Below are 17,925 nucleotides of genomic sequence, written 5' to 3' on the forward strand. Positions count from 1 at the left end.
GTGTAAACAGTCTGTGAGCTGCATAAATGGGGTCTGAGTGTAAAGCTGAGACTCTTGTGGATCCAATGAGACCAAATGTCCATTTTCAAAGGGGTCCCTTGACCTCTGACCTCCAGAAATCCAAATAAATTGGGTTATATGTTTCCCCATGAGTCTACTCTTTACAGACATGCCCACTTTATGCTGATAGCATGCAGTTTGGGGCAGAAACCTGCAGTTTTCTCATGCAAAGGGTATTTTTTTGCCCGAATTCCACGACTACATGTTAGTATTTCTGCATCTTTGGGTCCCTAAACAGTCTGTGAGCTGCATAAATCGGGTTTGACTGGAAAACTGAGACTCTTGTGGATTCAATAAGCCCAATTTTATTAATTAATCCCAACCTGAGGATAGGGATGTGTTTTTAGAAGAATTTATAGCATATGAAAGACTTAAGGAATCTATTGGTACCAATCATATTGTGATATCTTGTTGGGAAAGCGGCCAAAAACATGCCCAGTTTATGCTGATAACAGTCAGTGTTTCTCCTGCAGTAAAATGTGTTATTGTGTCCTCTTGTGTGTGAGTCTTTGTGCATCCTGGGGTCCCTAAACAGTCAGTGAGCTGCATAAATCAGGTCTGAGTGTAAAGCTGAGACTCTTGTGGATTCAATGAGCCCAATGTTCTTCATGTGTGATGATGTTGGCTCCCAAAGCATTCCCTTGACCTCTGACCCCCAGATATTTGAATAAATTGGGATGTACAATATCTCTTTTTTTTTTTTTTTTACAAAAACATCTGCAAAATGTCAACAACAGACATACAACAGACATAATTGAGCATGAGAATGTGCTTCATATATTTCCAGTTGACCTAAACACAATATTTATTAAAAATGTATGACTGTGACTTGTTTTTAAAATCCCCTTTTCAGGCTGTTCTTGTATTTTGACTTTCAACACGAGGAACTCTCCAGGAAATAATGTTTCTGTTGGTTTCTAACTTTGACAATCCTGATTCTAGTTTGTGTCTCACAGGAAGAAACAAAGAAACAAAGAAAGATCTCCAGTTGTTGTTTCTGCTGCTCTGCTCAGTCAGAGGAGAGAGAGAGAGAGAGAGAGAGAGAGAGAGAGAGAGAGAGAGAGGAGAGAGAGAGAGAGAGAGATTTTAAAGGTCTTGGAGTCTGAATGGGGGACTCTGGAGGAGTTTTAGACTTCTATATTGATTTTCGAGTGGTTAAAAAGGTTAAATTTAACCCCGAATGTGTTTAACAAACGGTAAAATTGCTGGAACAGAAATAATTGAGCATGAGAATGTGCTTCATATACTTCCAGTTAACCTAAACACAATATTTATTGCTTTTGACTTTCAGAAAGATCGGTTGTTGTTGTTTCTGTGGTTTCATCAGATCCATGTTCTGAGAGAGAGGGAGAGAGAGAGAGAGAGAGAGAGAGAGAGAGAGAGAGATAGGTTTTAGAGAGAGAGAGAGAGAGAGAGAGAGAGAGGAGAGGGAGAGAGAGGGAGAGAGGGAGAGAGAGAGAGGAGAGGGAGAGAGAGGGAGAGAGGGAGAGAGAGAGAGAGAGAGAGAGAGCTAGGTTTTAGAGAGAGAGAGAGGGTAGAGAGAGGGAGAGAGGGAGAGAGAGAGAGGAGAGGGAGAGAGAGGGAGAGAGGGAGAGAGAGAGAGAGAGAGAGAGCTAGGTTTTAGAGAGAGAGAGAGGGAGAGAGAGGGAGAGAGGGAGAGAGAGAGAGGAGAGGGAGAGAGAGGGAGAGAGGGAGAGAGAGAGGAGAGGGAGAGAGAGGGAGAGAGGGAGAGAGAGAGAGAGAGAGAGAGAGCTAGGTTTTAGAGAGAGAGAGAGGGAGAGAGAGGGAGAGAGAGAGAGGAGAGGGAGAGAGAGGGAGAGAGGAGAGAGAGAGAGAGAGAGAGAGCTAGGTTTTAGAGAGAGAGAGAGGGAGGGAGAGAGAGAGAGAGAGAGAGAGAGAGAGAGAGGAGGAGGAGGTTGAACAGTGAACAAACACTCTGACAGTCGGAGTCTCCGCGGCAGCAGAGCTCCGCTTCTCCTCCTGGTCCTCCTGGTCCTCCTGGTCCTCCTGGTCCTCCGGTCTGAAGGTCTGAAGGGGGGCAGCCTGAGCCTGAAGCGGACTGAAGCGGACTGGATGTGCGGCTGTGGTCCCGGGCTGCGGAGGATCTGGTCCGGCCCCGGTGTGAATGGGATTACTCCGGTCGTTGCGGGTCTCGGTCTGTCGGTGCTGGAGGAACCATGCGGCCGTCGGTGCTCCTCCTGCTCCCGCCGCCGCTGCTCCTGCTGCTGCCGCTCCTCCTCGCGCTCTGCAGCGGCACAAGTTTCCCAAGTAACATCAACATAGGTGAGTGACTGCAGCACCCCGGGGCGCTCCGGGACCCGCACCACCCCGGGGCGCTCCGGGACCCGCACACCACCCCGGGGCGCTCCGGGACCCGCACCACCCCGGGGCGCTCCGGGACCCGCACCAGGAGGACGCTGATCCTCTAGTATGTGGAACTGTTGTGTCTGCAGGAATCTGTCCCCACATGTTTTAATTCTTGCGCTCCTTCACGCTGCTGTGCGCTATAATAATATATATTATATTATTATTGATATTATTAATAATATTAGGATTATTTCTCCAACACCAGGGCAGACAGAAAGACTCCCTGCGGCTGATTCCTATAATAAAAATAATAATGATGAAGATAATAATAATAATACATTATTATTATTATTATTATTATTATTATTATTATTATTATTATTGTAATTATTATTTTAATTATTATTATTATTATAAATAAAATAATAATATTTATAATTAAAATAATAATAATAATAATAATTAAAATAATAATAATAATTATATAATATGTTTATGAATCCTCCTGTAGGAGGTAGGAGAAAAAAATAATAAGAGGAGGATTTTTCTTTTCTTTATCAGATTTTATCTTTATTCTCGACATTTCAACTCTTTTCTCAAACTTAATATTGATTTTTTAATATTTTTATTGTCCTCTTCCTGTAATAAAGCCTGTGGCAGGGACTCCCTTCGTGACTTACAGTCTGTTATTATTCATATATTCAGCTTGTGACTTACAGTAATATATTAATATAATGTTTCATATGTTTAAATCCACATGAGGACGTGAGATATTAGAGGATCAGCACCATGGACAGAGTCTCCTCCAGCTCGCACTGTCACACTGCTCTTATATAGACATATATATATATATATATATATATATATATATATATATATATAGATAGATATATATAGTGACTTATTCTACATTAATCTAGTGTCATCACTGATTCATCTGCTGATTATTTTCTCCTGTAATTGATCGTTTAGTCGTCTAAATCAGCTATTCTCAACCTTGGGGTCGGGACCCCAATTGGGGTCGTGAGATGATTTCTGGGGGTCGCCAAATCATTTTGGAAGTCAGCTCTGTCTCCACTGTGTTAAAGTGTTCATGTGTTTTTGGTCATTTTGTGTCTTTTTTTGGTCAATTTGTGTCTTTTTTGGTCATTTTGTTTCTTTTTTTTTTGTCATTTTCTGTCTTTTCTGGTCATTTTGTGTCTTTTTTGGTCATTTTGTTTCTTTTTAGGCCATTTTGTGTCTTTTTTTGATCATTTTTTGGTCAATTTGTGTCTTTTTTGGTCATTTGTGTTTGTTTTTTTGTCATTTTGTGTCTTTTTTTGGTCAATTTGTGTCTTTTCTGGTCATTTTGTGTCTTTTTTGGTCACTTTGTTTCCTTTTTTTGGTCATTTTGTTTCTTTTTTGGGTGATCTGAACTGTGCATGTGAGATTCTGGGGGTCGCGGACAACATACATGTTAAATTGGGGGTCGCGACTCAAAAAGGTCGAGAACTACTGGTCTAAATGTTAAATCACAATAAAAACATGATATTTATGATTTCTCGGAGCTGATTTACGATCCAAACCTGCAGATATTCTCTCTGATGTCACACGAGACAAAGAAAAACAAATAATATTCACATTTTATTAGCTGAATGTTGTGAAAATTACATCATGACGTCGTTTTGATTCACAGTTTTCCTTCATTATTCTTTTAAAGGTTTTAAATCCAGTTAATAATCCTGTTTTTTTAAAATAATCCTCTATAATGTGACACAGTGTGACCTGCTCTCATTCTTTATTACATCATATTTCTATACAATATCATTTTATATATCATATATAATCTTTTTCTGACAAAATATTGTTCTGGTTTTGTTCTTGGTCATATAAAACGCTGCTTATTAATCTGACCGGAGTTATCTGACAGCAGCTCAGGGCTCCAAAGTAATCAAGTACTTTTACTCTAGTACACAGCAGTACTCGTGTGTACTTGTACTCTGCAGCTCAGAGACGATTGTTGTACTTTTACTGCAGATTCAGATTAAAAACACAAAATATAATCAGACTAAATATGAAGCCTTACAACACATTAATGTAACATATAATACATATTATTCTCCAGAATGAGAACTTTTAATTAATATGATTTTAGTGTATTTTGATGAATTTATAAGTAAACTTTGGTAACACTTTCTATGAAGACTACATCTATAGTGCATTATGAGCGCATTCATAGTGAATTATAATGCTCATTATAATCAATCATAATGCATTATGACTGCACTCATAAACACATATAAAGCTTCATGATGCACTATATCAACAGTTATAAATATAGCTTATAATGACTTATAAATCCAAGTGTCTTATGAGTGCTCTTGACTGGTTATAAACTACAGGCTGACTGATGAGGCTTATAATACATTACAACTACTCATACCCCTCTATACACACACCTCAACAATCAATTGTTATAAGGACTCATAGGATGCCATAAGTATAAATAAATGATCAATGTATGCTTTAAGTAAAGTGAGGTTCATATAGACGCATCTATAATGCAGCATAGCTAATCATGATGTTTCATTGCTGGCGTTAAGTAAAGTGTAACACATTTTCATGCATTTAAAAGAAGCTATGATGCATCATAAGTCATTTCGTCAGATACCAAATATAGAGAATGACACTAAGATTAGGAATGTAACGGTGACGCTCAGTTTCAACCTGTAGGGGGCAATCCACGGGCAGATTTTGTCCACAAAATGTATATTTTTAAGATTCACAGATTTGGAGCTCAATCAATCACCAACACTACTGTTTTAATTGCTGAAATAAAGCTTGAAAAATGTACTGTCTCTTTCTCTTTTTTTGGTTTTATTCCTTAAACTGTAATTAAATCCCAAAACCAAAGTTTTCATATGTAAACCCTTATATCTACGTATTAAGTAGTGTTGGTGATTGATTGAGCTCCAAATCTGTGAATCTTAAAAATATACATTTTGTGGACAAAATCTGCCCGTGGATTGCCCCCTACAGGTTAAAGCATACATTGATCATTTATTTATACTTATGGCATCCTATGAGTCCTTATAACAATTGATTGTTGAGGTGTGTGTATAGAGGTGTATGAGTAGTTGTAATGTATTATAAGCCTCATCAGTCAGCCTGTAGTTTATAACCAGTCAAGAGCACTCATAAGACACTTGGATTTATAAGTCATTATAAGCTATATTTATAACTGTTGATATAGTGCATCATGAAGCTTTATATGTGTTTATGAGTGCAGTCATAATGCATTATGATTGATTATAATGAGCATTATAATTCACTATGAATGCGCTCATAATGCACTATAGATGTAGTCTTCATAGAAAGTGTTACCTAAAGTTTTAATGTGTTACTGCAGTAAAATATCAGAGAACTTTATGTAAGTTCTGAACACTAAATCACCAGTTTAATACGTTTATTTATTATTTAATATTAGTACATTTACTCTAGGTACTTGTACTTTACTTGAGTATTTCCATTTTATGTATCTTTATACTTTTACTTCACTAAATTTATCTGACAGCTTTAGTTACTTTTCAGCTTGAGATTTAACATAAAACATGATGCATTTAAAGTGATTATTATAAATTAAACCTCACAGCAGAATATTCAGCAGTTATAATCCTATAATAAATAAACACCAACAACAACAACAAACATCAAGTCAGTTCAACTTTATTCTTTCATTAAAAAAAATAATTCATACAAATCTAAAAGTTTTAGTTTTTAATGGAACTTTTCAGAACGTTCAGACTTTTGGATTTTGCACGAAGACTTTTGTGTGAACAGATTTATTTTATTTACAGTGAAATTTTAATTTTAATTTTATTTTTAATTGCAGCCTGAAAATCTTTTCTGTTTGATAACAGAAAACAGAATGATTTGGGCTTTTTCTTAATTTAGTTTATTGTGATTTTGCAAATTCTATTGTTATTCTTGTTTTTAAATGCATATATATATATTAATATATATTAATTTCTTCTTCTTCTTCTTCTTCTTCTTCTTCTTCTTCTTCTTCTTATTAGTAGTAGTAGTAGTAGTTTTTATGTCATTATTTTATTATTATTTTAAATGTTTTTATTTGTTTTCACATGTTGGAATAAAGAGACCAATCAATCAATCAATCAATAAGACGCAGCCATAACTCCATACAGAGATACATAAATGAATGAATGAATAAATAAATAAATAAATGATGTGACAGTGTAACTGGATATGATGACGGGTCATGTGACTTCCTGTCAGCACAAACAGCTCCAGATCCTCCAGCTGCTGGTCTGATCTGGTCTGATCTGGTCTGATCTGGTCTGATCTGGTCTGTTCTGGTCTGATCTGGTCTGATCTGGTCTGTTCTGGTTCAGGGTGCTGGCTGGACTCGGCATGTTATTTCAATAAAAGATGAGGTTCTGAGGTTCTGAGAGGTTCTGAGGTTCTGAGAGGTTCTGATGTTCTGAGAGGTTCTGAGGTTCTAAGAGGTTCTGAGAGGTTCTGAGAGGTTCTGAAATGTTCTGAGGTTCTGAGAGGTACTGAGGTTCTAAGAGGTTCTGAGAGGTTCTGAGGTTCTAAGAGCTTCTGAGAGGTTCTGAGGTTCTGAGAGGTTCTGAGGTTCTAAGAGGTTCTGAGGTTCTGAGAGGTTCTGAGAGGTTTTCAGAGGTTCTGAGAGGTTCTAAGAGGTTCTGAGAGGTTCTAAGAGGTTCTGAGAGGTTCTGAGGTTCTGAGAGGTTCTGAGGTTCTAAGAGGTTCTGAGGTTCTAAGAGGTTCTGAGAGGTTCTGAGAGGTTCTGAGAGGTTTTCAGAGGTTCTAAGAGGTTCTGAGAGGTTCTGAGGTTCTGAGAGGTTCTGAGGTTCTAAGAGGTTCTGAGGTTCTAAGAGGTTCTGAGAGGTTCTGAGAGGTTCTGAGAGGTTTTCAGAGGTTCTGAGAGGTTCTAAGAGGTTCTGAGAGGTTCTAAGAGGTTCTGAGGTTCTGTCGGAGCAGATGGACTTCAGCCTTCACAACATGATGAATAAATCATAAATCAGTTATTATAATATTCATATAAAACTCTGATCTTTGTTTTCTGCTGCTGACTTTAATGGAGATCAATATTTCATGTTTTATGCATCTATTTTATTTGACAGCTTCTATTTTTATTAGTGTAAGGATTAAGATTTTACACACAACATAAAAAAATAAATATGACATTATGACTCTTTTAAAATAATGTACTAACAGCATGAAGACACGGTGCAGGAAGTAATCAGATTACTGCCTTTAAAAAGTTGCTCTGACGTCCTTAAAGAACAAAACTGTCTCCTTTCAAAATCTGCTATAAAAATACTAAATATTAATATTATTTTCCACTTTCACTGAGTTGACTCATTTAACCAACATCAGTTCTGATCATCAGCATCAAATATTTATACATTTTTAGAATTTTAACCCCCAAAAGCCAGTTTGTTTACATCAGGTCTGGTGTTTTTATTCAAATAAAAAATAAAAAGTTTAATTATTTTCTGTTAACTAAATGCCAAGTGGGGATTATATTTTTATTTAATGTGTCAGATTAAAAAACAACTAAATATTAATATAATTTTATACTTTTACTGAACTAAGTCCTTTAACCGACATCACTCCTGATTATAACTATGAAATATATATTCAATTTCACCATTTTAATCCTTTAAATGAGCGTGTTTACATAACTTTTCAAAATCAATATTTATTAGTAATAATATTATGATTTAACTGAACAAACAAAAATGTAGCCTAAATATTACACAATAACATATTTGATGTCATTATTTTGGTTTATTTTATTTATTTATTGTCTTTTAGGCTGTGGAAGGTTCGATACAACATATTTGATCTAATTTATTTTTTCAAATGTATTATTATTATTATTTTAATATTTAGCATATAATATACATTTTTCTCTCTTTTTTTATTTATTTAAGTTGAATTATATTTAAAATGTAAGAAAATCCACTGCTAAAAAGACACATTTGGACAAGTAAATATATGTAACACATAGTATTTTTTAATGTTTTTAATTAATTTCATGAATATTTTTTTTGAGTCTTTTATTTATTTTTTTTATTTCCTTTGAATGTCGGTGCTCTTATTTTGAAGGTATAACGCCGGTAGCAGTTACAGGTGAAACGTTTTCTGACTGAAAACAAAGAAAATGTCGCGTTTTGTGTTTGTTTATCACCTGAAAGATGAAGGCAGAATGTTTGTTTATGTTTGTTTCATATTGTGTTGAATATAAAGTGACATTAAAACGTATTTTAACCGTTTTAAAACGTTTTAAAACGAGCGATCTTGAAGCTAACCGGAAACTAACGTTAGCATTGTTCACAGAGCAGCTAACTTCCGGTGGTGTTTTTAAAAATATATTTCAGAACTTTTTATTTTCTGAAATTGTTTAAAAATGTAAAAAATCCTTTATCATATTTCTGAAGCAGTGCTGGAAGGTAACTAAGTACATTTACTTTAGTAAAAAGTCAAGAAATATTAGCTAATTAATAATTAAAGTAATTTTTCATCGAAGAAATGTCCAAAAATGACATTTTTAGTCTTTAAAATCAGGAGATTTTCTGCTTTTCTCTGTTTTATATCATACTTAAACTAAATATGTTTGGGTTTGGGACAAAACGAGAGATTTAAAGACATAAAATTGGACATTTATCAATATTTTCTGACATTTTAGAGAACAAATGATTAATCGATTAGTGTAGAAAATAATCAGCAGATGAATCGATAATGAAAATAAAAGTAAGAATAAACTACAGTGTTTTATCTCACAGTTATTTTGCTCATTAACTTAATCTTCTGATTAAACTGTTTATCGTTTGGTAAATAAAACATCAGGAAATTTGAAAAAAATATTGAATTTCCTGTAAGACAAGAAAAAGCAGCAAATGATCCCAGTTGAGAAGCTGAAACCAGAGAGTGTAATTACTGTTTTAGTTAAAATAGATGCTCAGTTTTGTGCCTGATTGTTGCTGTTTTCAGGTTGAGAAAAGAGAAACTGAGAGTTTATTGATCTGTTTTCTGGCGCTTTTTTATTCTGTGTTTCCTGAACATGAATACAAACCGTCTCGTCCTCCTCCAGCTCAGAGAGAAGCCGCGGCTCCATCAGTCAGAGTTTAAGTGTTCAGATAATTTCACCATCATGTGGAGAGAGAGAGAGAGAGAGAGAGAGAGAGAGAGAGAGAGAGAGAGAGAGAGAGAGAGAGAGAGAGAGAGAGACAGAGAGAGAGAGAGAGAGAGAGAGAGAGAGAGAGAGAGAGAGAGAGAAGAGGCTTTTAGCAGCAATTACTGCGACTCACACGTCGTAATTTACAGCGACGCTGCTGAACTCCGTCACCGCTGCTGTCTGGAGGAAAGTTTAACAAAAGTTTCTGAATCCTAAACTGTTGAGAAATATTCAGCCGGACAAAATATCTTGACATGTTGGCACCAATTAGGGCTGGGCGATATGGACTACAACTCATATCCCGGTATTTTTTTTAGGTCAAATGGCGATATTTCATATATTGGTATTTTTAAAGGAACACTCCACCGTTTTTTCATATTAAAACATGTTATTCGGTCAAGTAAGACGAGTTGATACAGACCTCTTGCGTCTCAATGCGTGCACTCAATCGCCCTGGCGCGCGGAGCTACTTGGCTAGCACTTAGCTTAGCCCAGTTCATTCATTAGGATCCAAACAGATGGACAGTTAGAAGCGACCAAACTCCTCCACGTTTTCCCTATTTAAATACAGCTACACGAGTAGTTAAACGACCAAGTATGGCGACACAAAATAAAACGTGGCGCTTTTCTAAGCGCCATGTTTTCTAATGTTCGACTCGGCGCAGTAATATCATCACTCCTGAGGGGAGAAGATTTTTCAGGAGTGATGATATTACTGCGCCGAGTCGAAGTGCTACGTTTTATTTTGTGTCGCCATACTTGGTCGTTTAACTACTCGTGTAGCTGTATTTAAATAGGGAAAACGTGGAGGAGTTTGGTCGCTTCTAACTGTCCATCTGTTTGGATCCTAATGAATGAACTGGGCTAAGCTAAGTGCTAGCCAAGTGGCGCCGCGCGCCAGGGCGATTGAGTGCACGCATTGAGACGCAAGAGGTCTGTATCAACTCGTCTTACTTGACCGAATAACATGTTTTAATATGAAAAAACGGTGGAGTGTTCCTTTAACAAAAGTTTCTGAATCCTAAACTGTTGAGAAATATTCAACCCGACAAAATATCTTGACATGTTGGCACCAATTAGGGCTGGGCGATATGGACTACAACTCATATCCCGGTATTTTTTTTTTTAGGTCAAATGGCGATATTCGATATATATATTGGTATTTTTAAACAAAACATGCAGGTATTTACTGAAATACCTAATAAATTACAGAACCATTGTTGTTTTTTGTTAGGAACTAGCTACAGTAGGCGGACACAGCAAATTTATATTACAGAAAAACTGTAAAAAAAAAACTGTGGTTTTGCCTTAAATTGCATATTATCAGCATAAAGTAGCCGTGAATGTAAAGAAATTTGTTGGAACTCAGAGAGCCTATTTTCATTGAGATAGCTTCTTTAAAAATCACCATGAAACATAAAAGATAACCTAACATTGCAGCATTATTTTGATAACTTCCCGACACTAAATCATCATATGGTGCCTACAGATTCCTTAGATCTTCTTGTTTCATATGACACAAGTATCTCCAGTATTTTCCTAAAATTGAGCTCAATAAAGCCTCTGGAACGCTAAGCGGATATATCGATATGAACTATAGACTACTACCATCTCTTTAGAAAATAGTTTGGTATAACTCATAATACCGATGTACCGCCCAGCCCCAGTACCAATGGATGAATCTGATCTGCATCATCCAGGTCTCTAGTCTGGATGCTCCAGATCTCTAGTCTGGATGCTCCAGGTCTCTAGTCTGAATGCTCCAGGTCTCTAGTCTGGATGCTCCAGGTCTCTAGTCTGGATGCTCCAGGTCTCTAGTCTGAATGCTCCAGGTCTCTAGTCTGATGCTCCAGGTCTCTAGTCTGAATGCTCCAGGTCTCTAGTCTGGATGCTCCAGGTCTCTAGTCTGGATGCTCCAGGTCTCTAGTCTGAATGCTCCAGGTCTCTAGTCTGATGCTCCAGGTCTCTAGTCTGAATGCTCCAGGTCTCTAGTCTCTGAATGCTCCAGGTCTCTAGTCTGAATGCTCCAGGTCTCTAGTTGGAGGTCTCACAGCTCATTTTATACTCTGAGCTCAAGTTTCACTGCAGTGATCTGCTTCTGTTGGACTTTGGGTCGATTGACGGCAATTGAATTGACGATTGACGATGGTTGGCAATGTGGATCCAGCTGTAGATGCAAAACTCTGCCATGGGGAATTATATGGTGTACATGTACAACTTTCAGGGCAGTTCTAGGGTTGGTTAGTCAAAACATAGAGAGAATTTGAAACAAAAACTAGAACATTTTTCCACAACAGTCTCAGCTTTCCAGTCAGACCCCATTTATGCAGCTCACAGACTGTTTAGGGACCCCAGGATGCACAAAGACTCACATACATTATGTGAAAATAACACATTTTAATGCATGAAAAACTGCATCTTTGCAGCATAAAGTGGGCATGTCTGTAAAGAGGAGACCCCTGGGTACCCATAGAACCCAATCTATTCAGATATCTTGAGGTCAGAGGTCAAGGGACTGCTTTGAAAATTATTATCGCTGAAATTATTTCACCTCGTTCCTGATGTGATATCTTGACATGTTGGTTCCAATAGATTTATTAGATATTCTTTATCGGCTACACCTCCAGAGAAAAAAACAAACGACATAAAGGCAGGCTGTCAGAACGCCAGGGGGTTCACTTTTATCTTATTTAATTAAAATGTGCACCGGGTTCCTTAACCCTTTATCGGGTGAAGAACTAATTTGGTAACTTCAGTGGATATCAAAATGGGACGTCTGACATCTGACCAATCAGTATGATAATAATATAACAATATTAACTTTATTGACCTGGACCTCCAATGTAAAAATGAAATATTTAGAAAAAAAATCTGCAAGAAACAGTCGTACAAACAGAGTTATTCTTCAGTGACTTTGCAAATCTACTAGATTAAAGTGGCAAATCTACAAGAAAAAAAAAGTTGCAGATTTACGAGAAAAAAGTGGGGAAAAAAAAAAACTTTAATCTCGTAAATTTTTTCCTCAAAATATGACCCCCCTCCCCTGGGTCCGTACGTTTTTTTACACATTCTGGCTGTATGTAATATCCTCCAATATTCTCCAGGGTTGAAATTTGGAATTTACTAGTATTTCAATGAGTGTCCTAATAAGGGTTAAACATCCATGCACCTGAAACACAACTGAACTAAGAGTGGAGTTTCAGCTGGTGCCAACATTTCTCCCTGGTTCTTCTAATAATAAAACCTGCTGTGTCCTTTTGCCCAACAGGAGGCCTTTTCCCCACCGGCTCTCATGAGTACGAGGTGTTTCGCTTCGCCCTGGCACAGCACCAGGACATCCCCAAGCTGGTGCCGCAGGTGGACATGGTGGACACGGGGAGCAGCTTCGCCATGACCTACGCCTGTAAGTCCAAACACACGAGTCATGAAGGTTTTAACGCCAGGGACAGGACAAGACTTTTATTTTTGGGTGAATTTCTGACGATGAACTCTGCAGCTGCAGAAAATGATCTGATGGTTTGGGTTTTCCCGCTTGTTTCCCGTCTAGTTCAGTTTCTGATGTTTTCTGAGTTCCTGCAGAGCGTTTAGCAGATGTTTCCCTCAGGAGGTGGAGGAGACCAAAAACAGAGCTAAAAGAGATTAAATTTAATAATAATAATATAATAATGTAATAATAAATGTTTAGAATTAATGTTCACCGTGATGGAAAAAATTGAAATTTGTGCTCCATTAGCATTTCTCTAAGGTTCGGGCCAAACAGTTCCTGGTTCAGCTCTAAAAGAGTTTAAAGAGGAAACAAATGTTGTAAATGGTGAAGTGAAGTAGTTAGGAGGACGACGTGGCTACAGGAAGTGACATAGTTCAGTAAAAACCTGATGCAGGAAGTTAAGAGATGTTTGAATCACATGCTGACCTTTGGTTTTCCAGCTTGCATTTTATATAATGTTTTATAAAGTCTTGTTGGTCTTTTAAGATTTCTTTGGTAATGTTGTGCCTCTTTTGGTCACTTTACCTCTTATTTTTTTTTATCATTTTGTGTCATTTTTTGTGATTTTTGGTGACATTCTTGATCATTTTATTTCTATTTGGTAATTTTACATCTTCTTTTGAGCATTGTATGTCTTTTTTGGTCACTCTACGTCTTTGTTTGATCATTTTGTGTCTTTGGGTCATTTTCTGTCTTATTTTGATCATCTTGTGTCTTTGTTTGGTCATATGCCTTCTTTTGAGCATATACTGTATTTTTTTGTTATTTTACATCTTTTTGATCATTTCATGTCTTTTTTGATAATTTTGTGTAATTTTTGGTTATTTTATGCTTTTTTGATAATTTTGTGTCTTTTTTGGTCACTTTACGTGTTTTGTTTTATCATTTTGTCAGTATTTTTGGTCTTTTCTGGTCATGGGGAAGGATTGGCGTAGCATATGCAAAACTGGATTTTGACGTCTGCATTAAATGTAATTTGATGGTCTAAAGTCAAGTTATTTGTACGCAGATTGAAGAGTTTGGACAGGATAATTATCCCTCTTTTTTAAGTTCTGGGTTTGTTTGACCCATCCACCTCCCTCCGCTAGAGGGCGCCACTAACTCCAAAGAGAAAAACGGGGATGGATTGGCGTGTCATGTGCACGCTAAATTTTATATTTTGGCGTATGCATTGCACGTAATGTGAAGGTTTAAAGTCGAGTTATTAGTACGGCGGTTGAAGAGGTCGGGCTGGTTGAGGCAGACGATCAGACTCTCTTCACTGCTGCGGGTTATTTTTCTGCAGCAGACGTGAACAGAGTCTGAATGATTGAGCTGCTGCACCTGAGCTGATCTCACCTGCCCTCTGGTTACTGCTGACGACTCCGTCTATACGTCTGTCTGTCTCACTCTCTCTTGCCCTTTTCACTTTCTCTGTCTCCATTTGTCTTCATGTCCATCTAACTCGTTTACCTTCTCTCATCCCTCCCTCTCTCCTTTCATCCTCCACAAACAGATAAACAACCAGGATTTAAATTGAGATAATGATCTACACATGAATCTCTGCCATCAAAAAAGATATATGAACAACTTCTAATCGAACTAGAAAATATGAATTTAGTTGGAAACATTTTGTGTTTGGAGGTATAATTTTTGAAAATAACATTTAAAAGCAGCATTAACTGATGTTTTAGTAGAAGTTTTAATATCTGACATCAGCTTCACAGACTGACAGCTCTGAGTCCTGCTGGTCCTGATTATTAAATCATTATTAACACTTAAAATAATGGTGTGATGTGCAGTAAAGTGGAACTGATGAACGCTCCTCCTCTTCCTGTTTGAACACACTGTGGTGTAATCAGTACTGACTCCTACCTGTGGTGGTCTTTTTTAAAGCAAAACAGAATATCTCCCGTTCTTAAACCGTATCCGAGCATCCCAACAGAGAGATGATGTCTGGTGAGGAGAAAGAGAGAGGATGTTGTTGGTGCTGAACTCGTCCCAGATGGTTTTTATCTAGTTTTTTACGTTTCTGAACATGTTGTTTGTTTACATTCTTGTTTCTTGTCTTGGTCATGAAAGATGGTAAACTCTGTCGTATATCATGGGATAAGTCTATATTGTGATTATGAGGACAGGACTAGTAATGGAGGATTTAGTCCATGGTCTTTCTACTCTTACTTGAGGATCTGAGTGCTTCAGAGAGGTGTACAGAACATTTTCATCTTTCAGTTCTTCTCTGCTCGAAAAATGTCACGTTTAACAACTTTATCTCAATTTTCTAGTTTTCAACAAGTCGTCAAAGGAACAGGAAGGCAGGTCTAACCGCAACCAAAATCTGGAGACATTTCTGAACTGTTTATTTTGAGGAGATCCATTGTTTTAGGTAGCCATGAGGTTGAGAACACTTTTTTTATTTGTTTCGAGTGTTTACCTCGGTGTGGGGTTCTGCTGTTACCATTACTTATTTAGGAAGATGTTGTACAGTCCTAGGTCTTTGTAACAAGTTTTCAAGTGATGTTACCAAATTCTCCTGAGTGTTGTTTGTACATTTTCAAGCCTAGTGTCACACTCAGTTTCGCTGTGTCATTTGTCTTATTTTAGTGTATTAAAGAGCTGCAGTGTCAGGGATCATTCACTCATTTGGATGTTTCTCTGAGAGCACTATTTGTTGTCGTCGTGCCGTTCGTCCTGAAACTTTGTCAGGAGAATCTCCAGACTCTGATGCTGTTAATGAGATGTTGATACATCAATCTGTTTTGATTTTACAAGCCAGTTGACTGTAAAGCTTCATCAGATGTTTCTGAAAGTGAAAGTGAGAGCTGCTCCCCCTCAGGCTGTTAGTTGACATTGTTTCGGTTTTTTAAAATATATTTCTTCGGAACATATCTCTGAGAAACACAAGTCTTATAGCGGTGCTTTTACATGATTCTTTGTGGAAAAAACTCAACAAAATTGTCTGAATGTTTGTGAACAAAGAATGTCTTTAGTTAAGAATGGGCCAACTGTACGAAAACTCGAAACGGATCAATATATTGATTCTTTGGTGAACAATCCAACTGCATCAATGCATATTGCCGTCTTTAATGCAAGCTTTATTTTGACAAGCTCCCTGTTTTGTTTTAAGAAGTAAACTGAGCATGAAAAAATATGGATTCTTTTTCATTTAAATATCTGGAAGAGCTCAGAAATAAAGTCATATTTTAGTTTTTTTTATGTGAGTTAAATGGTCTCATGTCAGTGTTTGACCCATGAGTCGTTCCGCGGCAGACTTTGAGTGCAAATATATCGTATCGTTGTTCAACGAATCTTTGATATTCGTAGACTATCTTTAATATTTGACCAACAGAAGACACAAAATGACTAAGAAAAGACACAAAACAACCAAAAAAAACAAAAAATACCCAAAAAAGTAATAACAGCCCATCTGAAGACATAAAATTACCAAATAAAGACTCAAAATTACCAAAAAGGACACAAAATGATCAGGAAAACATGTAAAATGAACAACAAAAAGTAATGAAAGACCAACAGAAGACACAAAATGGCCAAAAAAGATGTAAAATGCTGAAAACATGACACAAAATTACCAACAAAAGAGACTCAAAATGAGCAAAAAAGACACAAAATGATCAGGAAAATATGTAAAACGAACAAAAAAAGTAATAAAAGACCAACAGAAGACACAAAATGGCCAAAGAATGTAAATGCTGAAAACATGACACAAAATTACCAACAATGACACAAAATGATGAGGGAAATATGTTAAATGACCAAAAAAGTCATAAAAGACCAACATAACACATACAATTACCAAAGAAAAAGACATAAAATGACCAAAAGATACAAAAAAATCACCAAAAAAGGACACAAAATGATCAGGAAATGATGTAGACCTGTGGTCTCATATTTCAGAAAGCTATTAAGAGTCGTTTCCAAAATGCCAAACTATTTCTCGAATATAAAACTGATGTTATTAATTCACTGTCACCACGGAGACTAAGTCGTGATAAAAGGCGAGCTGTTTGTCTGCAGCAGCTCTCACACACATATTTGTTTTTCCACCTCAAAGCGCTGAGAAGATGCAGCAGAGTTTGTGTCTCACAGGAGGCAGAGCGCCGTCTGCTTCACACCACAACACTCACAGCTCGTAGTAAGAGCCAGATAGAGGCTGCTACTGTTTCTATTGCAGGGGAAAAATGTGTCTTACATCATTAACAGGAAGTTTCCCTCCATCTTTTTTATGCAGATTTAACAAAACACAGCAAATACAAAGGAGAGAAAGAGTCAGAATACATTTTTCCAAGCCTGTCTGAGGATAAAAACACTAAAAGCTGATGAACATGAAGCATGAAGAGCTGAAACGTCACATTAATGCATGAAACCAACAGAAATATTACATCGACATCATGTTTACTGGCTTCAAACTACATGTCAGTGTTTGTTTGATGATGATAGAACAGGTAAACCCAGAGATAAGGGCAAATATATTTAGTGTAAAATATAGAACTAGATGTTCTCCTTATTTGACCTCTTAGATGTTTGATTTAGAGCCAACATTTAGAATTCTTTACTGAGAGTAAAAAATCATTTTCAAAACCAGATTTCATGTCAGAGTTTGATCTGTTTGGTCCGATAACATTTGGAAAGTCTCGAGCTGAAAGTAAATCCTTTTATTCACATTCAAGTTCCATTCAGGGAAGTTTAACTTTTTTTGGATTCATGCTACACTGAACAACTTTATACAAAAAAAAAATACAAAAATTCACTAAATTACCAAAGTAAAAGACATAAAATTAGCAAAAAATACACAAAATTACAAAGAATGCACAACATGATCAAAGGAGAAGACATAAAGTGACCAAACCCCCCCACAAAGTTACCA

At 36.9% G+C, this 17,925-nt stretch overlaps 1 protein-coding gene across 1 annotated transcript in view; it reads left to right on the forward strand.

The window, feature by feature from the left end:
* Window positions 1-1,974: 1,974 nt before the first annotated feature.
* LOC131986190 (glutamate receptor 1-like) overlaps window positions 1,975-17,925 on the forward strand; it is a 92,639-nt gene continuing 76,688 nt past the window's right edge. The window contains exons 1-2 of the mRNA XM_059351027.1: window positions 1,975-2,343; window positions 12,843-12,977. Coding sequence (XP_059207010.1) covers window positions 2,238-2,343; window positions 12,843-12,977 — 241 coding nt within the window. The 5' untranslated portion in view covers window positions 1,975-2,237. The remainder of the gene's footprint in view (window positions 2,344-12,842; window positions 12,978-17,925) is intronic.

Source organism: Centropristis striata, chromosome 15, assembly GCF_030273125.1.
Source record: "Centropristis striata isolate RG_2023a ecotype Rhode Island chromosome 15, C.striata_1.0, whole genome shotgun sequence".
NCBI lineage: Eukaryota > Metazoa > Chordata > Actinopteri > Perciformes > Serranidae > Centropristis > Centropristis striata.